This window comes from Podarcis melisellensis (assembly GCF_964234715.1).
Source record: "Podarcis melisellensis genome assembly, chromosome: 17".
Classification (NCBI taxonomy): domain Eukaryota; kingdom Metazoa; phylum Chordata; class Lepidosauria; order Squamata; family Lacertidae; genus Podarcis; species Podarcis melisellensis.
This window is the reverse complement of record NC_138534.1, coordinates 13,624,349-13,650,768: the sequence shown is the minus strand read 5'-3', so window position 1 is coordinate 13,650,768 and position 26,420 is coordinate 13,624,349. Positions and strand designations below refer to the sequence as shown.

The following is a 26,420-nucleotide window of genomic DNA, read 5'->3' as shown; positions in this document are numbered from 1 at the left end:
GGCAGCCTGAGAATATTGTGGGATTTGATGGGAAGGAGACTGTCGGCATCGAATTATTCACTGCCGCCGAACAAATATGAGCACCCGCAATTCTTGCTCAGTAGGTCTGTTGATTTCCACGGGGGTCAGAATTCCTTTCTGACATTTCCAGAGTAGCAGCGGCTTCAATTTCACCTTGTCGGGATCCCTGCGCCCCCCCCCCCTCCTTGCCGCCCTGAGGTCTAGCAGTTTTTCTTGCAAACTTCATCACACCGAACATAGTTTACAGGGAGAGGAATAGGATGTGAAGGAGCCACACAAATCATACAAGGTACCGGGGAAAAAAGTCTTTTTCTTACTGTATCCATTTTATTGGCAGGTCAGAAATATTACAGCGCATTGAGAGGCCAGAGACAATTTTTCTAGGCTCTGGTGACATGCAGTTCTTCAGGAAAATAAAAAAGCAGGCCGGGAAGCCGTGGTGCCTTGCCAGCATGCACATACCTCATTGTAGTCATGGTTATTTTAAAAGGAGTTTGCCTGAGTTGGGGGGAAGAATAGGAAAAAGCTGCAGTAGGGCCTGAACTTTAGGTCGGTGGGAAACGCTCTGGAATTGTGCATCCCTGTTCTCCAGAAACTTGCTCCCAAGCAATTGTGCTTGGAATTGCAGCCTTAACATGTGGGCAGTTTATGATGGTCAAGCGCCAAAATAAGGGCCACCACTTGCAGGAATTCAGGGTAAATCTGTTTAAACAGGTATGGATTAATATCCTTGTTGAACGATGGGGATGGGATGCCCGTGGAAGCCTCTAACCCACTTTCCTAGCTAATGCTAGAGGAAAATTTGAACCAAGCATTTTTGCATTGGGATAGTCTGCTGGACCTGAGGGTCATATTCGACGTGCGGCATTAATCTGTCACCTGGAAGAAGTGAGCATGTGGGTCCTTTTAAAGAGCAAAAGTAGTTGAACTGAGATACAGTGGACACTCAGGTTGCGAACGTGATCTGTGCGGGAAGCATGTTCGCAACCCGCAGTGCCATGTCTGCACACGCACAGGTTGCGATTTGGCACTTCTGTGCATGCACAAAGCGCGATTTAGCACTTCTGCGCAAGTGCCAAAACCCTGAAGTAATCCGTTCCACTACTTTGGGGTTCAGCGCGGTGCGCAACCCAAAATCATGCAATCCAAAGCGTTTGTAACCCGAGGTATGACTGTACTTGATGGAGACGAGGTGTGTGTGTGGCGGGGAATTAATGGTCTAATTCTTTGGCGATCCCTCGTAGCCGAGTAAGATTGTCTTCCATGAACATGGTTTTAACAGTCTGTAAATGACTGTGGAGGCCAATTCTGGATTCTCTCGTGGCCTACAAAGAATTGATAAATCACATGTGAAAGGTTTATACTTTCAAACACACCCCAAGTCTTCATTTCCAAGTACGCTATTTTGATTTGTTTGAATATATAATTTCATTAATTGGATCTATTTTTATCAATTAGTTGTATAATCTTACATTTCTAGAAACAAAGACTTTTCCATAGGAAAATATAGCAGTGGAGAATTCTTCCTTCCCCATCACTGGTAACTTGGGCCTTGTAAAAATCACACTCAAGCCCTGTGGGTGCTCCAATGGCCACAGACAACTTCCGGAACAACCATGTTCTATATTAACATTGGGCATTTAAAGGGCACGTGGTTCTAGGCCTCATGGAACTTGGTTGCCCCAGATATAAGGTAAAGGGACCCCTGACCATTAGGTCCAGTCGCGGCCGACTCTGGGGTTGTGGCGCTCATCTCGCTTTATTGGCCGAGGGAGCCGGCGTACAGCTTCCAGGCCATGTGGCCAGCATGACTAAGCCGCTTCTGGCGAACCAGAGCAGCGCACGGAAACGCCGTTTACCTTCCCACCGGAGCAGTACCCATTTATCTACTTGCACTTTGACGTGCTTTTGAACTGCTAGGTTGGCAGGAGCAGGGACCGAGCAATGGGAGCTCGCCCCGTCACGGGGATTCGAACCCCTGATCTTCTGATCGGCAAGTCCTGGGCTCTGTGGTTTAACCCACAGCGCCACTCTCATCCCTTGCCCCAGATATGCACATGGGGAATTAGTGGGTTGAAAATCAGACTTTTAACGTGATTATTAAGATGTCATTGAGAAGACTTGTCTCTCAGCCCTTTTCTTTCTTGCCATATTGACTCTGAACATGTGGTCCTCTGTGGATGTTCGGAAGTGGTACGTGTCGTCCCATCCCTCGGTCTTTTAATCAGCTCCTTGGAAACACCGATTCCAGAGTTCCTGGCTAAGGAGAACAAATGGAGTCTGCTAGACCTGAGCCTTAAAGCCACCGTACAGTTCGTCCAGGGTACAGTTTGTACAAAATAAATAACAAAAACAGAGAGAGTCTCACCCAGTCTCTCTCCAGTTTTCTTGAAATCCTACTTTGGAATCCAGCCCTGAGTTGCTGTTTTTTTTTTGAATATCTTATTATGAAAGGTGGGCATAGATAAATCTGAGCAGATCAAGAGACGGGTGACAAAAATGATGTACGGCTTGTAGAAAAAGAGACTGCGGGTTGATATAACCAGTCTATAAATATTTGAGAGGTAATAATAGGGAGGAGGGGAGGGATTATTTACAGTGTTTGAGGCAATAACAAAGAGCAGTGGCTTGAAACTGAAAAAAAACCCTAAAAGCACAAGGAAAATAATTTAATTAAAAGACACTTCCTTTCCTAACTAGAAATGCAATTAGGCAGTTGAATGGCCTGCATGGGGGAAAGCAAGTTCTTCAAGCATCATTGCTGGAGGGATTTAAGATAATTGCCTGGGGTGGTGCTGAAGCCAACTCTTTAGACTTGCAGAGGTTATATATTTCTGCTTACCACCCCGGCCAAAGGTAGCTGATTAGCCATATTCAACTTTGCTGTGCAATAGACCAAACTGGGCTGTGTCCGAATGAGGGTGAATGGATTGTCTGAGGGTCTGGAAGAAAAGCAGGAGCTGTGGGTGCTTGCTCTGGAGAAGATAAGTTGTAGAGGATAGCAAACTTATATACATTAAGGGTTGTCAGAGAAGATGGACCAGGCATGTTATGCGTTGCTGCAGGGGGAAGAATGAGCAGGGAAGCAAATTTCATCTAAACATTGGGTGGGGAACCAACTTAATGGTATGAGCTGTTCATCCAGTGGAACAGACTGCCTATGAAGATGATGGAGATACTCAAGGCTAGATGGCCACCAGTAAGAGATGCTGTGGTTGCATCCTTTATGGTTCTTCTTTGGTGATCCAAGTGAGATTGTCTTCCATAAACATGGTTTTAACAATGGGTCCGTAAGTGACTGTGGAGGCCAATTCTGGAACCACACGGTGGGGACATTGGTTTCCGGGTGGGAGTCGATCACAGTGTGGATTTGCCAAGTGTGTCTTCCTCTTAGCACATTTCTCCCTTGCGTCCTGAGTTTGAGTGTCTTCAAAACCCATGACAACTTTGGTCAAGGCTGTTCTCCAACTGGAGCGCTTGCAGGCCAGTGTTTCCCAATTGTTGGTGTTTATACTACATTTTAAAAGATTTGTCTAGAGACAGTCTTTGAACCTCTTTTGTTGACCACTAGAATTACACTTTCCATTCTTAAGTTTGGAATAGAGTAGTTGCTTTGGAAGATGATCATCAGACATCCGCACAATACGACCAGTCCAACGAAGTTGATGTTGAAGAATCATTGCTTCGACACTGGTGATCTTTGCCTCTTTCAGTACACTGACATTAGTTTGCCTGTCTTCCCAAGCGATGTGCAAAAAATTTCGGAGAACCCCTTGATGGAATCTTTCAAGGAGTTGGAGATGGCGTTTATACTATTTGTTCCAAATGTTCTGCATTTGTAAGCAATATTTTGCAATGGGGAAGACTTGGAATGACCTTAGGGCTGTGGGGCACTTTGCACATGCCACATGTCTGAAGCACATTCCCTCCTCCACACAGGGTTTGTTAAGAGTCCTGGGAGTGCTATCTCTACGGATTCCTTGAAGAGAAAGACGCGCTGTAATTGCATGATGCGCACACATCCACTGACAATGCCAAAGCTAGCTGGAGGTTTTTGCGATTGTAATGTCCAAACACAATCCCTTTTCAGCAATACTTGGGTGTGTGAAAAGGAAGTGCAGGGCTTTCCAAAGCTGGTTCTCAAGCTAATTATTTTTTTTTGGACTACAGTTCCCATAATCCCTGACCACTGGTCCTGCTAGCTAGGGATGGTGGGAGTAGTTCAGAAGCAGCTGGAGACCCAAGTATGGAAAGCCCTGGAGTGCTTTGCAGAGCTAAAGTCAATCTCTTACTTCGCCTCTTTGGGCTGGAGTCTGTGCACATCTTCCCATTGAACATAGAGGGGCTCACTTCTGAGTAGGCATGCCAGAGAAGCGAAAAAGGCAACAAGAACAAAGAAAAGGTTTTTCACCAGTTGCTGGAAAGTTTAGTTTCGTCCCTCTACACACTGTTTGTAGAACAGACGAGGTAACTACGAGGAGTAAGAGCTAGTAGCCGTTAATAGTGCCCAATATTTTAATTGGGCCTGAGAATTTTTTAATTGATTACATTGAGCTGATTAGTAGTGAATGTTGCCTCACTCACTGGCACCATTCTCAGAGTGCCAGGATCGGCCATATAATAATAATTTATAATAATAATTTATTATTTCTACCCCTCCCATATCACCTGGGAACGCTTTGCTAAAAAGGAAGAAAGCTGATTCTGTTTTAAATTGGTCGTGATTAATTCTGAGCAAAGGGAAAGCATAGAGAGATAAATCTATTTCTAGGATAGAGCATAAGTTTGATTGATGATCACATTTTAAACTAACTTGTTTTTAGTGTCACTTCCAAATGCAAAGTCTTTGCATTTGTAACTTGGGTCTCTCATTTGTGTTTTCTGTATCTTTGCATCCGTTTTTACTTTTTCTCATCAGCAGCTCTGAGCTGCAAAGCTCACCAATTGCCCCCGTCTGCTTTATTTCAGCTTTGAGCGGGATGTTCCCTGCCTTGCCATTTTCTGCTTTTTAGAAACCACCTGGGCTTCTTTCATCATGTTGCTGCTAATGAAGTGGCCTCTTGTGAGTTCCTATCAGTTGCCACCTCCCTTAGTTTATTTTTAGTGTGAGCTATAATGATTTTATCCTAGTCGTATTTTCTCCAAGGCCTTCGCTTGCAGATACTTGAACAGCTCATACTCCCCTCTCAATATTGCCTTTGATATTCCCTTAATGAAATTTGTTCCATTCTGATTGTAACCACACTGGTTTTGTTTCTCCCCCTGAAGGTTTTTTGGTTGTTGTAGGTTTTTTTTTTTTTGCTTTGGGATTGTAAGAGGCATTATTGCCAGGCTTTTCTGCTGCCTTAACTACAAATCTTCATTTCCAGAATATCCAGATGGTCTTGCACTCGTAGTCTATTAGATGACAACAACACCCTTAGGGTTCAGTTTACGTGTGGCTCTATCATTTATCTTCCCCACCATGTAGCACATTGTGTAACACACGCTAGTCCCCATATATTTTACTTTTGGGACAGGTTTTGATTTTGAGTGGGAAACTGGCTAGAAAGGAGAAGGCCACACTGGTACTTCTTGCCGGCAGATGACGGAACTAGGCATAACGTTTAGTTTTGGCATTGCATGGGCCAAACATCAAGGATTTTCTATCACTGCAGCAATGGCAGAACTAGGTTGAAAAGTACCCTTTCCTATTTCAGGCTTCTTCTTCTTCCTTGGCAATCACTCGTAGCCGAGTAAGATTGTCTTCCATAAACACGGTTTTAACAATGAGTCCGTAAGTGACTCTGGAGGCCAATTCTGGATCCACATGTCCTTCCACAGTGGGGACATTGGTTTCCAGGCGGGAGTTGATCACGGTGTGGATTTGCCAAGCATTACTTCCTCTTAGCACGTTTCTCCCTTGCGTCCTGAGTTCGAGTGTTTTCAAAGCCCATGACACCTTTGGTAAAGGCTGTTCTCCAATTGGAGCACTCACAGGCCAGTGTTTCCCAGTTGTCAGTGTTTCTACTACATTTTTTTTAGATTTGCCTTGAGAGTGTCTTTAAACCTCTTTTGTTGACCACCAGCATTGCACTTTCCATTTTTAAGTTTGGAATAGAGGAGTCGCGTTGGAAGATGATAATCAGGCAAGTCCAACGAAGTTGATGTTGAAGAATCATTGCTTCAACACCGGTGGTCTTTGCTTCTTCCAGTACACTGGTATTAGTTCCCCTGTCTTCCCAGGCAGGTAGAGCAGAAGAGCTGCCAATAATACAGACATATATTGGATTTGGAAACCCTTCTGGTTTCATGCATACCTCTTTTCCCCAGCCCTAGATTTTCATTGGAACCATTGTGGGGAGATTTAGGGAGAACTGGGTCTGTCCAGTGTGCCCAATCTTCCCCATCCCATGTGGCCCACGTTTGACATACAGACAGGACTACCCACTTGCCATCAACCCAAGATAGCAGCAATGACACCAGGTTTACTTTATTGGGCTTACGAGAGCCATGTGGAAACTGTTTTTAAATTCCCTGATGTGCCGGGTGTGTGTGTGCTAATCTGCAGTGCCTAATTGCTCAGTAATTAACGTTGTACGGCGATCCCTAATGGGAGAACTCTTGACACCTTGATATAATTAGTAGAAGCAATGATATAATGGGAAGCAGCTCATTCCTGGAGACGGGGACTGCAGTCGGCGGAGGTGCCAACTTATCGCTGATGGGCGGGGGGGAAAGGCTCTTCGTTTTTCCACTCTATTTAAAACACAACTGAGCGTTGTTCCCGGCAGAAGGGATAAACCTTGAGAAACACTTGAGCTGAAGCCATTGACGTCTTTCTAGATAAAGCCAGTGTCCGCCCACAGACGGCTCTCTTCTCTCTTGCCAATAGGCCTTGCATGGGTACCTGATAATAGTCACAGAAACAGCACTGCTATGGCCTGAATATCACATATTTTCTTTGGAGTTTCAAAGGAAGTTGTCATTGGTTGCTTTGCTTTGTTGGATGCTGACCAGGTTGGTCGTGGAGAGAAGAAACCATGATGGAGCAAGAACTAGCAAGTGCAAAAGTGCCTTTTTAAATAGGGACCTGGCCCAGGAAGGAGTGTCATGCCGTTTTATTCCATATAAGGAAAAGGTAAAGGATCCCTGGAGGGATGCGGGTGGCGCTGTGGGTTAAACCACAGAGCCTAGGGCTTGCCAATCAGAAGGTCGGCGGTTCAAATCCCCGCGATGAGCTCCCGTTGCTCAGTCCCTGCTCCTGCCAACCTATCAGTTTGAAAGCATGAAGTGCAAGTAGATAAATGGGTACCACTCTGGCGGGAAGGTAAATGGCGTTTCCGTGTGCTGCTCTAGTTCGCCAGAAGCGGCTTAGTCATGCTGGCCACATGACCCGGAATCTGTACGCCAGTTCCCTTGGCCAGTAAAGCGAGATGAGCGCTGCAACCCCAGAGGCGTCCGTGACTGGACCTAACGGTCAGGGGTCCCTGTACCTTTACTTTAAAGGACCCTTGGATGGTTAAGTCCAGTCGAATTTGACTACGGGGTACGCCACCCATCTCTGCTTCAGGCTAAGGGAGCCAGCATTTGTCCACAGACAGCTTTCCGGGTCATGTGGCCAGCAGGACTAAACCACTTCTGTCACAACGGGACATCGTGATGGAAACCCGAGAGCACAGAAACACCGATTACCTTCCCGCCACTGTGTTACCTATTTATGTACTTGCACTGGGATGCTTTCAAACTGCTAGGTTGGCAGGAGCAGGGTCCGAGCATTGGGAGCTCACCCTGTTGCGGGATTCAAACCGCTGGGCTTCTGATCGGCAAGCCCAAGAGGCTCAGTGGTTTAGACCCCAGCGCCACCTGCATCCCGGTATATATTCCATGCATTTATACCATAAGCCAAGACACTATATAAAACCAGCAACCTCTTACTTTGCTGCCTACAGGATAGTGTACATTGATTCTATTTTATTTCTCCACTAATGGAATTTTTGTCTTACGGCAACACCATGTCTTCATGTATTCATATTAGGCTACTAAGATTGAACAAGGAAAATCTTCTTCTGCATGCGCTTGCAGAATTGCAGATTTTTAACGTGGGACGTGTCTGGAGTGGATAATGTTAAGACGCAGCCCAGCCTGAGTTGAGCTTGGCAGGGAAAATATATTTTGATCGCCTTGCAGCTGACTTGCTAGCTGGACTGTCAGGTGTTTTGCAGGTGGGAGAGATATTTGGATCCTTTGCCCCGTGCACTGTTGCCCATGTGTCATTCTGTGTGCATTTTAAACATTTGAAAAGTCCCTGACCTTTAGCTTGAGGTGTGACAAAAACACACATTGGACCAGTAGCCCAAATGCGGATGTTCGACGCGAACAATTCTGGAAGGTGTCTTGTCCTGCCCCTAAAATTTGGCAGTGGGTACAAGTAACATTTCTGACTCCTGAGCAATGCGGCACACCCGATTGGGGCCCCCAGGATAAATCACACGCTTAAACAATTTACTGCCCACTTTTGTATGTAGGGAGAGTAGAGCTCTTAAAGGTCAAAAAAGCTTCCTTGATAACATAATGCAGTGAGCTGTAACTGCATCAAATCCGGGGGGTTGTAGAGCAGCCCAGGAGAAATAATTATGCCTGGTAATGGGTAATTACAGATAATGGCTCTTTTTGGGGGTGGGGAAAAACACACACACACCCAGCCTAGTCTGGAATGAATATTGCGTAGTACATTAACTTTATGGTAAGCTACAAGTTCAGCACTGAAACAGCACAAGTTGCAAGGAGAATTGGTTTTATTTTGTTTTATTTAAAGGCAAGGCTTATAGGTGGTGGTGATGGGGAGACACAAGCAGAACGCCAAGCTTCTGTGCCCCCCCCTTCCTCCCCATGCCGCCGTTGGGAAACGCAGCCTTGATTTTGCCTCCGGAAAATGCTGGCAGCGAGGGGCTCAGCAACAAGAATTGCTCTGTCATGATAGGTCTGGTGGGAGAAACACACATTGTTCCCCCGGTTTCTGATTATGACTTTAGGGAGTTGTTTCACAGCAGCCTCAATTCAAGGCTCTTGTCTGACCTCAGCGGCAGCCGGTTGCTGCAGCCCGAAGTACAGGCAGGTCTGTTATGGAGGGAGGGAGGATGCTTCAAAGCCGGGGGGGGGGGGGAGCATGCTGGGAAATGGTTGAGTCAAGATCAGTCGTCTTGGTACTCAGTCAGATTGCGGGGTTTGTTTGTTTTTTCTTATTTTGCAACTTTACCAAAGAGTCTTAGTGTTGGCAATTCTGAATTCAAAGGCTTCCATCTCAGATCTGGGGTTCTGTGAATTCCCATGCAAACAGTGCCTTAACATTGCCATCCAAATGTCCAGAACAGGAGACCAGCAGGAGCAGACACTCTGTCCCTTTTCCAGCTTAGCATAGAATTGAAGAGTTGGAAAGGGACCCCAGGGTCATCTAGTCCAACCTGCTGCAATGCAGGAATTGAAGCATCCATGATAGACGGCTGTCCAACCTCTGCTTGAAAAACTCCCAGGGAGGAGGGTCCACCAGCTCCCGAGGGAATCTGTTCTACAGTTGAACAGTTATCACCCTCGGAAAGCTGTTCCTGATGTTTATCCGGAATCTCCTTCCTTGTAACTTGAAGCCATGGGTTCGAGTCCTACCTCCCAGAGCAGGAGAAAACAAGCTTGCTCCATCTTCCATGAAGTGCTTCAAGATGGGTGTACTATCTCCTCCCTGTCTCCTCGTGTTTGCAATGGTAGCTGGCCAGCTCGGTCCTTCAGAGAAGTTGATTAATCTGATTTAGGGATTTCACACAAACTCGCATGAACTCCACACTCCATAGCACACACCACAACACACACGTAACTAGCTGTAAAGTAACATAACATGGTATGTAATAAAACTGTAATTTTAATCATCATATCAAAAAGCACAGTCCCTGATGGCAACATATCGTATCTTCTGTATGTATTAGTATCGTAAAGTCCAAGGATTGTCAAGTCGTAATGAGGCAATGCAATGACAATCCTAGACAGCATCTTAAAAAGCTGAGACATCACCTTTCTGACAAAGGTCCGTGTAGTTAAAGCTATGGTTTTCCCAGTAGTAATGTATGGAAGTGAGAGCTGGACCATAAAGAAGGCTGATCGCCAAAGAATTGATGCTTTTGAATTATGGTGCTGGAAGAGATCAAACCTCCATTCTGAAGGAAATCATCCCTGCGTGCTCACTATAAGGAAAGATCCTGAAGCTGAGGCTCCAAGACTTTGGCCACCTCATGAGAAGAGAAGACTCTCTGGAAAAGACCCTGATGCTGAGAAAGATGGAGGGCACAAGGAGAAGGGGACGATGAGATGGTTGGACAGTGTTCTCGAAGCTACCAGCATGAGTTTGACCAAACTGCGGGAGGCAGTGGAAGACAGAAGTGCCTGGCATGCTCTGGTCCATGGGGTAACAAAGAGTCGGACACAAGTAAACGACTAAACAACAATGAGGCAATAGTGGTGTTTGTTGACCATAGCACACACAGCAGCGATCCATGTGGGACATCGAGAAAAAACACCATTGCCCTCAGAACCTGATAACCTATTTAGGGATTACTAAGGTCTCCAGCAACTCCTTTGTTGCCATGGCCACAACTATTTTGACTCCAGACGATGCTTACAAGAGCCCAAGAGTTAACTATTTCCTCATGTCATTGAGCTATGTGTTTTTAGTTTGTTTTGGATCTTTGGCACTAATTGCAAACACCTCCCCTTTCATTCCCTCAAATTCCTGTTTTGGGGTTGATTTGTAACCCGTCTGCTGAGTGAGAGGCAGGATGGTCCTGAATGCCAGTTGCTGGAAACTTCTCCATTGGTTTACTTATTTTATAGCTGACCCCACAGCTAGACTTTCTCTAGGAATAGACACTCTCCTCTGAAACGAATTACTGCTCACTGCCGTAAGTTAATATGCCATATGGCCGAAAGGCTTTTGTAGAACATGGAGGATCAATAATGAGGCATTGATCTGGAATGAAAGAGACAGCTGATTTTCACATGTAGGAATGCAGTCGGGAAGGTAGCAAATGTTCTGCCTAAGGTTGTTAAAACAGGGAGAACTGAGTCACAATGTTAAAAACAGTTTATTCCCCCGACAGCTGAAATCTTTATTATTTTTTACTTTATTGACAAAATCAACAACACCAAAGACAGGCATAGGCAAACACGGCCCTCCAGATGTTTTGGGACTACAACTCCCATCATCCTTAGCTAACAGGATCAGTGGTCAGGGATGATGGGAATTGTAGTCTCAAAAAAATCTGGAGGGCCGAGTTTGCCTGTGCCTGACCGAAGATCTCCCTTCTCTTTCTGTGCAAATTTCATCACCCAGAACCCCTGAATTTTAAAGCTACATATCAATACATTAAATGAACAAATTAAACTTAAAGCTTCCCTCTGATCTCAGAAGCTTTAATATCTTTTACAGTTTTCTCCACACCTGTGACATCTGGGAACTGGTTTGTTTTCAGATGTGTTAGTCATTCAGTATATTTCTATGCTGCCCGGGATCATTATTAAAACTATGAAAAAGTATAAAGCTCAATAACACGCTGAAACCAGGGCTAAAAACCATACCAAGCCAACAGCAGGAAACGGACCCTATTTCGAATAGGCAACACTGATTAATGTCCCCAACTTCCCGGGTGAAGAGATGAGTCTTCATGTATCGGCGGCCTGGTGGGAGGGAGTTCCACTGGCAAGGCACTACCACAGAAAAGGCCCTGTCTGAGTTCACTGGCAGGCCCTCCAAAATGGCTTCTCTTGAGAGCTCAGGGCCTGGGATCTCTAGCACATGTATTTAACCTGACTATTTTGTGAAGCAACAGTTTTTAATCCCTTTTTGTTGTGTTGCAATTTATGCATTTCTGCATTTATCCCTCTATTGTCTATTTCTTTCCCAAACGGAGAGTTCTCCAGCTTTTTTCTGGAAAGGAAGAAGATTTAGATTGCTCATAATTTATGTTGCCTTGCTATGCACTTTTCAAGCCCTGCGCTAGCCTTGAAATACTATGCTGTCCTCACGCTGCATATAGTATCTTGATTTATGGCAAGCGAATTAGCCACAAGTTGCCTGGAGTGATATGTTTATTGATTGCAGAAGGCCTTTAATTTCAACTGTGGCATTTTTGTTGAAATATTTAATACATTGCAGTATTGACATTTTAGGAGTTAATGCATTACTAATATGGTGCTGCAGTTTGCCTCAAAACAGGAAGCAAAAAGAAGTTTCTCTCTCCTCCATGTTTTCTCAAAGGGCTTTCATCAAATTATATTAGAGTTTGGTGACGTCATGCCTGAACGTATGCAAAAAGAGATCAAACCCAACACAGAATTGCAAAGCAACAACCCCCAACCTGGGGTGTGCAGTATTAAAAAAAGTCGAAAATGGCATATAATCCCAACACCTTACTGAATGTGTTCATATAATTTATAACTGGGTCGGGAAACCTTTCTTCTCTTGAAGGCAGTGTTAGAAACTTAGGATATATAAGCTAGGTGCCAAATGGCTCCTTAAACCAGGGTTGTTGTTGTTTAGTCGTTTACTCGTGTCCGACTCTTTGTGACCCCTTGGACCAGAGCACGCCAGGCACTCCTGTCTTCCACTGCCTCCTGCAGTTGGTCAAACTCATGCTGGTAGCTTCGAGAACACTGTCCAACCATCTTGTCCTCTGTCGTCCCCTTCTCCTTGTGAAAGAACTCAGCCTAAGTTTTATATAAATAAATAGATGTTTAACTACATCAGTTAACAAATATGGATACATATGCTATAATGTTATTGTTTTAGTTAAATAAATTGTTTAAATTATTATTAAGGAAATGATTATTTTTCTCCTTCCAATAAAGTACAGCAGAAAAGTTGTCCAAATATAAACAGTTAACTTATTAAACCTCACCATAATTTCATAATTACCTGCCAATATACTTCTAATAGTACAGTGGTACCTCGGGTTACATATGCTTCAGGTTACAGACTCTGCTAACCCAGAAATAGTACCTCGGGTTAAGAACTTTGCTTCAGGATGAGAACAGAAATTGTGCTCAAGCAGCATGGCAGCAGCAGGAGGCCCCATTAACTAAAGTGGTGCTTCAGGTTAAGAACAGTTTTGGGTTAAGAACAGATCTCCGGAATGAATTAAGTACTTAACCCGAGGTACCACTGTATAACCAAATCAGTACTTTTTGATATAACTGTAAAAACTACTCTGAAATTTGATTATTCCAAAAACGAAACCTTCGTCTGGTTGTAAATATTAAGATTATACTAGCAAGAATGAGTCCTTCTTGATTTTAAAAAAGATTTAAATCAAGTCTTAATGACTAATGATTCAAATCATGATTTAAATTGTGATTTAAATCGATTTGATTTAAATCAAATCTAACCTGACTTGCATGAAGCCCCTCAGGTGTATTTGCCCTAGGTGGTAGGTTTTATGTGAACTGGTATTTGTAAACTTGAATCAGAACTAATATTAAGGATGCTTGCTGTTTTTATGTGTTACATGATTCTTTAAGGCATTGGGGTTAGTTTTCTGTGCCTGAACGTATAAACCCAGAGGAAGTGAACTGTCAACCCAAAGTGCTGATTTCTAGGATTGATGTTTGAGACTTGTTGTTTTCCCATCGTGCATTTCCTTGTTTGTATCAGATGGTGCCAGTCTTTGGAAATCCAGCTGAAATCAACAGATTTAACCCATCTATATATTAAAAAGCTAACTTTCTTACTGAGAAGCATTAGGGTAGAAGAATGATACACAATTTTGAAAAGAGGGGGCAGCAGTATTTTCCATTACATAGCAGCAGGGTTTTTCACCAGTGATGCTCATTGAGTGACAAGGAGCCAGACACTGTGCCTCAGCCTGGCCTGCCTCCCAGGGGTGTTGTGAGGATAAAACCAGGCTGCTGCTGCTGCTGCTGCTGTTGTTGTTGTTGTTGTTGTTGTTGTTGTTATTAAACGCCTTATAACTGCAGGTCTCAGGATGGTTCACAAGACAAAATCACAATATAAAAACACAAAATACTGAATCAAACTAAAAACAAAAACAACCCAATAACCACCCCCACAACACATTTCAAAAGGGCATTGGATGTCACATAAGTGCGCCGCTTTGAGCTCTTTCCAGTGGAGACAGGATAAGACCGCAACAATAATAAATAATACTGAGGAGTGCAGAATGATTGCCAGTGACCATGTTTCTAAGACCTTCCTTCCCTCCTCTTTCTTTCCTTCCTTCTTCCCTCCCTTCACTCACTCACCCTTCCTTCCTTCCTTCCTTCCTTCCTTCCTTCCCTCCTTCCTTCCTTCCTTCCTTCCTTCCTTCCTTCCTTCCTTCCTTCCTTCCCTCCCTCCCTCCCTCCCTCCCTCCCTCCCTCCCCCCCTTCCTTCCTTCCTTCCTTCCTTCCTTCCTTCCTTCCTTCCTTCCTTCCTTCCCTCCTCTCTCTTTCTTTCTTTCTTTCTTTCTTTCTTTCTTTCTTTCTTTCTTTCTTTCTTTCTTTCTTTCTTTCTTTCTTTCTTTCTTTCTTCCCTCTCTCCCTCCTTCCTTCCTTCCTTCCTTCCTTCCTTCCTTCCTTCCTTCCCTCCCTCCCTCCCTCCCTCCCTCCCTCCCTCCCTCATTCCTTCCCTCCTTCCTTCCCTCCTTCCTTCCTTTGACACCTGAAGGGGCACAGAGCAGGTCTGTTTCATCACATCCCTCTGATTCTGCCCTGTCTTTTGAGTCAACTTTCCCTCCCATCTGCTCCTGCCAAGCCTTTCTCTCGGCAAATTTGAAATATGCTTCAGAGATCAGAAGTGGTTTTTTGCCAGCTGCTCCTGCTGTTTCCTAACGGCTCTCTTTCCCTCCCTGCCCTGTTCTTTGCAGAGGGCCGGATGCTGATCCCGGACCTTCCTTCCCTGGCCAGCAGAGGTCACCTGGAGAGCGCCTCCGACTTGGTCGTGGACTCCACTTACTACAGCAGCTTCTACCAGCCCTCCCTGTATCCTTACTACAACAACCTCTACAACTACTCCCAGTACCAGATGGCTGTGGCCAGCGAAGCCACCCCTGGAGATATGGGGGGCCCGCTGGTGGGGTCCCCTGTTAAAAACAGCCTCCGGAGCCTCCCAGCGACCTATATGTCAAGCCAGTCAGGAAACCAGTGGCAGGTATGGTATGGATTGCTTACTTAGAGAAAGATGCATCCTGGCTGATAGGGAAAGAAAACGGAAATTGCAGGCAGTTCTGTTGTTGTTGTTGTTTAGTCGTGTCCGACTCTTCATGACCCCATGGACCAGAGCACACCAGGCACTCCTGTCTTCCACTGCCTCCTGCAGTTTGGTCAAACTCATGCTGGTAGCTTCAAGAACACTGTCCAACCACCTCGTCCTCTGCCGTCCCCTTCTCCTTGTGTCCTCCATCTTTCCCAACATCAGGGTCTTTTCCAGGGAGTCTTCTCTTCTCATGAGGTGGCCAAAGTATTGGAGCCTCATCTTCAGGATATGTCCTTCCAGTGAGCACTCAGGGCTGATTTCCTTCAGGATGGAGAGGTTTGATCTTCTTGCAGTCCATGGGACTCTCAAGAGTCTCCTCCAGCACCATAATTCAAAAGCATCAATTCTTCGGCGATCATCCTTCTTGATGGTCCAGCAGGCAGTTCTAGGGGTTGCTAAAAAATAAGTCAGAAGCAGGAAAAGTATGTTAAAGGGGTCAGAAACAACAGCTCTTTAGGATTCCAAATAACTCCCCTGTCAAATCATGGCTCTGGTTTCAGATTGGCTAAAAGCACTGGCAGAGAGCAGCCAGGCTGGCACCTCTCATTTCACACCAACTGCTCAGAAGGGTGCCTGCACATTTTGCTTCATAACTTTCTTTCTAGGAGGGCAAGAGCCGTACATTTTTAGAAAAACGGAAGCTCAAAATATAGAGCCTTCCACCCAGGGGTGTCGGTAAAGGTCTGCATGGGCGTCATGGCACCCATGGGTGCTGGGTTCGCAACCCTCAGTTTATACGATTTCAGATCTCTGATAAGCATCCAGGGTGACTTTGTATCTCAGGGTCCGTTTGCTATTTGTTGTTTTTTTTAGTTTACAAATAAACAAAGATTTGTTCAAGGTGTCATTTAAAGAAAACGCAGCCTGCCCCATATGCTCAGGGAAGAGGATTCACACATAAGCAATTACTACAAAGTGGCCTATAAATATCTACCATATTTGTTACAATATAAAATAGATAATGTGCATCTAACTCAAACCTATAAATAAGTAAGTAGCAGAGAGACAGGGAGATAGGAGATAATTTGTTGTTTTTTAAAGAGTCACATTATGTCAAAGTATTAAGTCAGCCGTGATATAATATTTATTGGGCTTGGTAACTTGTCAAACGCCTTTCACCAAAGGCAATGAGCAATCGCTCTGATTGTAGGGAAAGTTTTGTTTTCTTTATTCTTGGCTTATGGTCTACTAACTTTTCCTGTGGTTACAGGGGTAGGCAACCTAAGGCCCGGGGGCCCGATCTGGCCCAATCGCCTTCTCAATCTGGCCCGCGGACGGTCCAGGAATCAGCATGTTTTTACATGAGTAGAATGTGTGCTTTTATTTAAAATGCATCTCTGGGTTATTTGTGGGGCATAGAAATTCATTCATTCCCCCCCTGCCCAAATATAGTCCGACCCCCCACAAGGTCTGAGGGACAGTAGACCAGCCCTCTGCTGAAAAAGTTTGCTGACCCCTGGGTTAGTTGCCCAGTTTCCAAAAACCAAGTGGTAGGCTTAGAAATACATCTCTTTCCAATGTTTTCTGCCCATTCAGCTGCTGTCAAAAATAGGCGTTGTGGGATAACCTCTGTGCACAGGAATGCAGCCTTAGAGAAAACACGCACCTTTAAAACACATTCAACACATATTTAAAGCACAGAGCTACATTTCCCAGCACCCCAAACAAACTACAGTTCCCAGAATCCTTAAATTGGGGGGTGGGGGACATATGTGTGATGTGGATCTTCACCCAGTTCTGCAGTCAGGAATCCTTTAAATAAGCTTTAAAAAGCTTATCCAATTAGGAATTCTGGATCCTTCTGCTGAAAGTTTTATCCTTGAAGTTCAACTGTCAGGTCTCCCCTGCAGATGACCTTTATTATTGTGGAAGCTTTAATAAGTTTCTCTTCTAGCCAAGGACAGCGGGCAAAGAAAAGGGAGTCCGAAAGGTTCTGACATTAAACCTTGAATTACTAGCTGGCTATGAATTAAGATTCCGAAGCTTTATGTTTTAAATGTAACATGATAAAAAAAACCAACACAAATATAAATCATCATGTTCCCTTTTGGGTAGCTCTCTTTCAATTTCCTTCCTGCGGCAGTGATTAGGGAGAAGATGCAAAACAACTGCCACGGAAAGCGAAAATGAAAAATTAATTGGCTGTACCGAGAGATATATTACATTGTTAATTACAAGAGGTGTTGAGCTTGTTGACCTAAACAACTTGTGTGTGAAGGATTTTTAAAAAAACACCACCGGCATCCTTTTAAGCGCTTTGGAGTGTGGTCTCTGAAAGTAGTTACTCCCAGCGAAGAAAATGCTGCCCTCCTCACCTCTGCCCTCCTTAGAGTTCTCCAACAGGAGTCTCCAAAAATGTCTCCATCCTCTGTCCACAATGAGGGCTGCAATGGGTGAAAAGGGATATTGGCGTGACCAAAGGGGCTCCTCTGGAGACCTCTTTACCAGATTTGTGGAAATCTAGATGGTGACTTATGGGACGCGGGTGGCGCTGTGGGTTAAACCACAGAGCCTAGGGCTTGCCGATCAGAAGGTCGGCGGTTCGAATCCCTGCAACGGGATGAGCTCCTGTTGCTCGGTCCCTGCTCCTGCCAACCTAGCAGTTCGAAAGCACGTCAAAGTGCAAGTAGATAAATAGGTATCGCTCCGGTGGGAAGGAAAACGGGGTTTCTGTGCACTGTTCTGGTTTGCCAGAAGTGGCTTAGTCATGCTGGCCACATGACCGGGAAACTGTACGCCAGCTCCCTCGGCCAGCAAAGCGAAATGAGCGCCGCAATCCCAGGGACGTCCGCGACTTGAACCTAATGGTCAGGGGTCCCTTTACCTTTAGGCGGTGACTTATTTCCAGAGGTTAGAGTTGCTGTTAAGGGAGACACATTCAACCAATCGACCGCGATCAACAGGTGGACTATCAAGAAGGCTGATCGCCAAAAAATTAACGCTTTTGAATTCTGGTGCTGGAGGATACTCTTGAGAGTCCCAGGGACTGCAAGAAGATCAAACCGATCCATTCTGAAGGAAATCAGCCCTGAGTGCTCCCTGGAAGGACAGATCCTGAAGCTCAGGCTCCAATACTTTGGCCACCTCATGAGAAGAGAAGAATCCCTGGAAAAGACCCTGATGTTGGGAAAGATGGAGGGCACAAGGAGAAGGGGACGGCAGAGGACGAGTGTTCTTGAAGCTACCAGCATGAGTTTGACCAAACTGCGGGAGGCAGTGGAAGACAGGCGTGCCTGGCGTGCTCTGGTCCATGGGGTCACGAAGAGTCAGACACAACTAAACAACACAACAACTAACTTGCAAACCCTGGTTTGGACACGGTACAAAGTCAAGGATTGTGGCTTGCTGCTGCTCTTTCCAGAGGGAGGAATGAAGTTGGAAGGATCTCCTCACCCAGGGTTAGCCGTTAACCATGGTTCCCTCCAAAATACGAACCTGGCCCATGTCCTGAAAGGGCTTGCACCTAATTTTTATTTTTATGAAGTGTGCTTTTGTGTGAATAAAGGGGACAACAGAGAGTGCTTGAAGGCTAATTTGCCATTTGAATGCGAAACAGATTTTGCTTTTTAACCACCCTTGACCAGTCTAGGGGGAAAAAAGGCCTGTCCAAATTTAAGAAACTGAGCTATATAAGAAATCCAGCTATTGCAGGATTCTGTCACGAATCTAAAAATGCTCTGGGTTTGCAATGCCAACAGCGTAATCCTACATTGTATTTATAAGCTATAGCCTTCACAATACAGATTTATGCTAAAAGTAACCTAATGTTTCTGACAGCTCAAGTGTGACATGAATATAATCCATATTTCTTCGGGAAGCTAATCTAGGCTGTTTATTTTCCAATAGTGCTGATAGGGCCATATCTCTTGATGTCACGGCAGTTGAGATTCTGATGGTAACATATTGTTTGTGGGTCAACGCCTTTGTCTTAAACAGTAGGTTGGAACAGAATAGCAAAGGTTAATTAAGTTTGTCTATCACGGGGGGACAGATATAGATGGCGCTTGCGTTTTCCACCCTGAAATTCAAGGGAGACGGTGGGGAGGTCACCATTTATTTATTTCCCCCCGCTGGTAGGTCTCAGGATTAAAATTTGGTGGCTCCACGCAGTTCTTAGCAGTAATAATGCAGCATAATTTAACACAGGAAATTCCAACTTTTGAAGCTCTGAGTGACCCACCGTTTCAATGACTCTGGGGTGCCTAATTTATTTTATTTTATTTCTTTTGCTTGGCGGCTGCATTTACCCTCGGCCAGCCTTTCAGGGGCTGGATGCCAGTGGTGGCTGCTCCATATCCTTTTCCAAGCACACACATCATGGAATTTTAGAATTGTAGAGTTGGAAGGGGGGCCCCAGCGATCATCTAGTCCAACCCCCTTCGACTCAGGAATAGAACCTGCAACTTTGTCAATCCAGTGACTGGGAAAGGGGACTCTTTGCATATCTCATTGGGGTCCTGGACTAGGTGGACAGGTTGAAACGTCTCTGTCCACCTCCACACTGTGTCTCCGTAATTTTCTAGTTTTGACCAAATCAGTGAAGTCTTGCAGGGTGTGGGGGAGCGAGATTTGTGGAGACGGAGCTATCAGGCCTGCAGGCTGGGTGTTAGCTACCCCAAGTTAACCTATGAGAAAGGGCACTGCTTTGGGGTGTGGGAAAGCTGCCACGCATCGACTGCATCTGACTGTGATAATCCTCCGGACTCAGTTAATGAAGAATTGGGATTTTTCCAGAATCAGCAAAGGAGATGCCAGCCTTGCAACCTGCCCTACTATGAGAGAATGAGCGCAGGGACTAGCAATTCTCTCCACTCCCAGCATCAGGCGCATGTAATTATAATATAATATAATATTAATATAATATAATATAATATAATATAATATAATAATGTAATGTATACCCCGCCCATCTGGCTGGGTTTCCCCAGCAACTCTGGGTGGCTCCCAACAGAATATTAATAATAGTAGTAAAAAAAAGATATCAAACATTAAAAACTTCCCTAAACAGGGCTACCTTCAGATGTCCTCTAAAAGTCAGGTAGTTGTTTATTTCCTTGACATCTCATGGGAGGGCGTTCCACAGGGCAGGTGCCACCACCGAGAAGACCCTCTGCCTGGTTCCCTGTAGCTTTGCTTCTCGCAGTGAGGGAACCGCCAGAAGGTTCTCGGTGCTGGACCTCAGTGTCCGGGCAGAACGATGGGGGTGGAGACGCTCCTTCAGGTCTGCCGGGACAAGGCCGTTTAGGGCTTTAAAGGTCAGCACCAACACTTTGAATTGTGCCCGGAAATGTATTGGGAGCCAATGCAGGTCTTTCAGGACCGGTGTTATATGGTCTCGGCAGCCGCTCCCGGTTCCTAGTCTAGCTGCTGCATTCTGGATTAGTTGTAGTTTCCGGGTCACCTTCAAAGGCAGCCCCACATAGAGCGCATGGCATTATTCCAAGTGGGAGATAACCAGAGTATGCACCACTCTGGCGAGACAGTCTGCAGGCAGGGAGAATCTCAGCCTGTGTACCAGATGGAGCTGATAAACAGCTGCCCTGGACACAGAATTGACCTGCGCCTCCATGGACAGCTGTGAGTCCAAAACGACTCCCAGGCTGTGCATTTGTTCCTTCAGTTACCCCATTCAGGACCAGGGAGTCATGAACAACAGATGCATTTCCTTTGGGAGGCAAAGAACATGCAGCAAGACTAAGGCACACCTATACTGAGTGTGTGCACGTGTTTTAATGCCCCTGAGGGCATGCAACAAGTCCAGCTTTCCATTGGTCTCAGGTCCATCCTGGCTGTGGAACATGAACCTAGAAGAAGTCTATAACAAGGGCCATTGGGAAGATTTGCATCAGCGCACAGTTTCTCATTCTGAAAAGAGTCACAGTTACTCATTCCCTGCTCAGATCTTTTTGCCCTCTTCCCTTGCCACCAGATCAGTGGTGTATTTTTGGGGGCACACATACACCCCGTAGCACACGAGGGCAAGGATGCCCAGTGAGTTTTGGAGCTAAAAGACGCGACTCCCGTCATCTTCATTGGGCAAATGATCTTCCTGGTCCCCTTTGCAATGCAGAGCTAAGGTCAAGCATTTTTATGCCTCCCCTGTTCTTTACTGTTACTATAAAACAGGGTAGCTAAGCTCTATAAAAAGGAAACCTTGTGGCTCAGATTTACTGTGGTATATATTCTAAACAGTTTAATAAAACAAAGCCTAAAGCTTTCTAGATTTTCTCCAGTGGTTAATCCAGCGCATATTGTTTGCAGAGCCTAGCCTCCGTCTGTCGGTCGTACCGTGGTTCACAGACTTGGTGCGGGTAATAAGATTATAAAACATGTCTCTTGCTAGCCAGCGACCACATACTAATAATAATAGTTGTAATAATTCATTGGGTCCTGGGATTTTAGGTGGGTTTTTTTTTTTTTAAGGAATGGGTGAGATGAGAGGAAAACAAGAAGGCTTGAAAGGAAACAGGTCATTGCCCACATCCTCTGGAGAAGGAAAACAAACCAGACCTCCTTTCAGCACCAGCGGCTAGTGGGGGCCATTTAATAGATGCTAAAATTATATTGTCCTTGTCCAGTGATTATTTTTAGGGGATGGATGGTGGGGGAAAGTAAAGAGAGATCATGGCACGGAGAGCAGGCTTGAAAAACCAACCTGTGCAGAGAGTTATTGTGTAATGTGGAAGCATCGCAACAGAGGACAGGCTGTGTACATACATGGGGGGGGTGAACTTAAGGGTTGGGACTCTTGCCTTCAAGGCTAGCAAGTTCCTTTACTTAGCAGAGTTTACATTCCCCTTTTTACATGCACAGCAGACAGCTGGTTGCAGGCTCGTGTGAGCCTCTCACTATTATACAGTTCAGTCTGTCTCAGATTGAATTGTACGTTCCTGGTAAGTTCCCTTGAATCCCTCTTTAAAAGAATAAAGACGCCTTCAAAGAGCTCAGTGTGTTCCAGTTGTTCTTCAGCTGGTGTTCTTAGTCTTTGCTTTTCCATTTGTGTGGACTGTGCATGTCCAACTGCAAACATCAAATAAGCTTTGGCATGGACAAAATCCAGTTCAATCCAAAGGCCTCGGTTTGCTTCCATCCTTTTTCACCCACCAGTGTGGGATGTGATCCATGAGAGGCAGTCAAGTACAACATTCCTTGTAATGCTAGAGAAGACACACGAGGGAATGTTTGGTCCAGCCAGTCGAAACTTCCTGTTCCTCCTGGCTGGAGCATCCTTCCTTTTGCATGTGATAGAAGGCGTGACCTTACCTGTCCAGGTAACAAAAGGACGAGTCCTCCCTCTTTTCGACTTCCTTTTTTGTTTGACCAGCTTCTAGCTAGGACTGCTCTGCTAGCTCTCAGCTAGCAGAAGCACTGGGATCATTCCCCCATATGGGGTAGATCCACATGTACATATTTGTAACTAAGTCTGCCTTCATGGATCCAACTGTGAACTGATGTGAGTAAACCTCTTGTATTCACTTTGAATAAGATTGTGGCGTCTTTATTCTTTTTAAGAGGGATTCAAGGGAACCTACCAAGAATGTACAATTCAATCTGAGACAGACTGAATTGTATAATAGTCAGAGGCTCACATGAGCCTGCAACCAGCTGTCTGCTGTGCATGTTAAAAGGGGAATGTAAACTCTGCTAAGTAAAGGAACTTGCTAGCGCAAGTTAGGAAGGATATTAATAAGCAATATATCCTCTCCTGCCATCCTGAACATTCCCACAACCAGAATCCCTTTGTGGTGCTGTGACAACCAACCTGCTTTCTTGCCCTGTGGCCTGAACAGAATTTCTTGATGTACACAGCACCTTTTCTTTTGCCCCACAGGTAATTTTGGTCAAGCAAGCATTGCACATTTCAGAATCACTACTACCAAAGCTTGCAAAACCTTTGAGCTGTAATAATGCTGTCATTTGACCACAGTAGACAGGGAAACGTAATCAGTGCTTGGAATCAACTGCTTCGTTTTTAACCAAGTTTTCTGAATTAGTTAAAAAAAACTTTCCAGTTCAAAGTAGTTCCCGTAAATGCTAAGTGAATGGAACATGAATTTAGTTCGTTTTGGGGTGGAAGTTAAAACAATTTTTGGTTCATCTCTCCATGTGTTTCTTAAGCTTCAGAATCTTTGGGCCTCTAATCCTAAAGATCATAACGGTTGGGGGAAATAAAGTAAAACAATTCACATTCTTCTGTGTTTATGTTTTGATCTTTTTTTAGTCTTCTTAAGTATGTTTCATAAAGCAGCTTGTAACAATTCTGAATGTTGGAAATAAATTATCAAGGATCATTTGGATTAGGCATAGGCAAACTCGGCCCTCCATATGTTTTTGGGACTACAGCTCCCATCATCCCTAGTTAACAGGACCAGTGGTCAGGGATGATGGGAGTTGTAGTCCCAAAACATCTGGAGGGCCAAGTTTGCCTATGCCTGGTTTGGATGAGCTTCAATTGAACCTTGAACTGAAGGTGAATCAAACTGGTTCATTCCATAGAGGGACGACTGTGAACTGGAATTAGTTCCCTTTTGGGACGTCTTGAACTTGCACTAGTTCCTTTCCAAGCTCTGGGGAAAACAGCATCTCTTTCTAGCTTGAAAACCCTTTCAGAAAATTAGAACACCAACCCTGGCAATGACTTTTTGCAGGGAGCAAATTGAGTTTTCCAGGCACAAGGGGTTCTCAGACTGACGGTTTCAATTACAAATTGAGTGCAAGAAAAATACAGTGTTCCACCTGGTGACCAAAAGATTATGTTGGGGGGCATTAAAAGTAACTCCATTTTTGTTCTCCTGTTTCTGATTGGCTTAACAGGCGTTATTTTCTTCTTGTTTTTCTCTAACCAGGTGAAAAGCCCAGAAAACCGCCATGGTGTGAGTTCCCAGTACAGAATGCATTCTTACTATCCTTCCAGCTCCTACTTGGGGCAGAGCGTTGGGGCTCCTGCCTGTGTCCCCCAGATTTTCACCTTTGAGGAGAGCCCCTCTTTCTCTGAAACGAAAGCAAATGGTAAGCAGATAATCCAGCAGATCAAATTGTGGTCCAAAAACAAAGGCATCCCTTCGGCTGCCGTGGTATTTCCCCTTCCTACTAACCTGTTAAATTCCTCTTCTAATCAGGTATTTTTTTAAACAAGAAGTGGGTGGGGGGCTTTTAAAAGTACATTTATGCCTCCCCAAATGCGGCCTTGATTCTAGGCGGAGGAGAAGTGTGCCATGCGCCTTAGTAAACTGCAGAAAATGCCCTGTTTTCAATCATTATTGACCACTCGTTCAAACGATATTCCACATACTGATATTGTTCCCTAAGTTCACTCATCAATCAGCGGCGGACAAGCCGGGAGATGTAATTTACTGAGCTCCAGCGGTGTTTTCCAAGCTCTGACGGAGTGTTTTTCCATAGCTGGGGGACCTGCCGGCATGAGAAGCTCAGGTACAATTATGAAGGGTGTGAATTAAAAGACGTGGCGCACTTTTTTGATGGTTCTCCTAATAGCCCTTCCTCTTTGCCAACCCATGGATCATTTCAAACAAACGCTGCGCTTTTTCAGTCCGGGGCCAGATGAATCTCTTTGGTGCTGTCTGTGTGCGTGCTGCTCCCTAAAACAACACAACACAATGTGTTGCGTGGCAAGTCCCCCCCCCCCAGCGGAAATAAAGACACAATAATTAAGGTTAATAGGCTAAATAAGGCCACAACTTTATTGGTTACAGGCATGAGCAGTATTGGCTTAGGCATTGGTCCTAACCGACTATATCCGGCTTCAGCCCATCTGGGAAGGGTTAACCACCAGTAGGGGGAGTCCTGCTGATGCACATCAACTAGGAACTCCCCCGGGGTCACTGCTTGGGGGTATGCCTTAGGCCCTCACCTCCATAGGCTTCAGACAGGGCCATGCCCCCCAGAATCCTTTACCGGACTACCCTTCAATATGTGGGGCAGGTGATGGCCCTACCTCCCCTCTTCCACCTACAGAACAATACCAATGCCTAACTGCCAATACCAAGAAAGTTGTGATGATTTGCTACGAGGTAGGCAAAAACCAAGTGGCTGGTGCCAATTTGCCAAGTGGAAAAATTCCTACCAGGCCCCTCAACAGCGACCAAACGAGGTCCATAGCAAGGTCAAGGACGAAAACCTTAAAGGGCGGGACGGTGGGAAAAGCAGGAACAGCTGGCAGGCGGCAAAAGAGGGAGATCCCCAGCCCACGCCTGCCTTAAATAGGGCAGCCCTCGCCCCCCAAGCCAGCTGATTGGCTGGCCAGGGGGTGACGCAGCCAGGGATTCCCTCAATCGGGCGGAGGGGGCGTGAAGCCCGTAACACCGCCTCCTTTGCAGGGCGGAAGTGGCTTTCCCGTTCAGCTGGAAGAGCGGGGACCGCGGAACCCCATAGAAACCATTCACCGAAATGAAAGCGTTCGAAATACGCACCACCTCTCTCCCCCGGCCCTCTGTAACATCGCCTCTTGCTTGTCCGCAAGGAGGATGAGAGTATTTTTGCATGTGCAGAAACGAGCCTCTGTCTCTGCCCACCACAGAAATGTGGGCCTTGGATCATTGCCCAGAAAGAAGGGCAACCCCCAAAGTAAAAAATGCTCCCCACTCTTGAGACAGGGTTATGGGACATAGGGAGCTGCTCTCTTTCTGAGTCGGACCATTGGTCCATGCAGCGCAGTGTTGTCTACTCTGACTGGCAGCGACCTTCCAGGGACATTCCTGGCACCAGCTGAAGCAGTTGGGGATCAAAATGGGGACTTTGTGCATACGAAGCAAATTGCTCTGCCCCAGATCTGCAGGTCTCATAATAATAATATGATAATAATAATTTGTTATTTATACCCTGCCCATCTGGATGGGTTTCCCCAGCCACTCGGGGCGACTCCCAAAAGAATTTTAAAAACACGATAAATACATCAAACATAAAAAACCTCCCTAAACAGGGCTGCCTTCAGATGTCTTCTAAAAGTCAGATAGCTGTTTATTTCTTTGGCATCTGGTGGGAGGGCATTTCACAGGACGGGTGCCACTACCGAGAAGGCCCTCTGCCTGGTTCCCTGTAACTTGGCTTCTCACAGTGAGGGAACTGCCAGAAGACCTTCGGAGCTGGACCTCAGTGTCCGGGTAGAACG

The 26,420-nt window shown here is 45.4% G+C and overlaps 1 protein-coding gene across 2 annotated transcripts in view; it reads left to right on the top strand.

Annotated features, from left to right (window-relative positions):
• The window catches only part of DMRT1 (doublesex and mab-3 related transcription factor 1), a 59,102-nt gene that overhangs the window by 6,168 nt on the left and 26,514 nt on the right, over positions 1-26,420 (top strand). For both annotated transcript variants that reach the window (XM_081894601.1, XM_081894602.1), the window contains exons 3-4: positions 14,904-15,187; positions 24,139-24,301. In XM_081894601.1, coding sequence (XP_081750727.1) covers positions 14,904-15,187; positions 24,139-24,301 — 447 coding nt within the window. The remainder of the gene's footprint in view (positions 1-14,903; positions 15,188-24,138; positions 24,302-26,420) is intronic.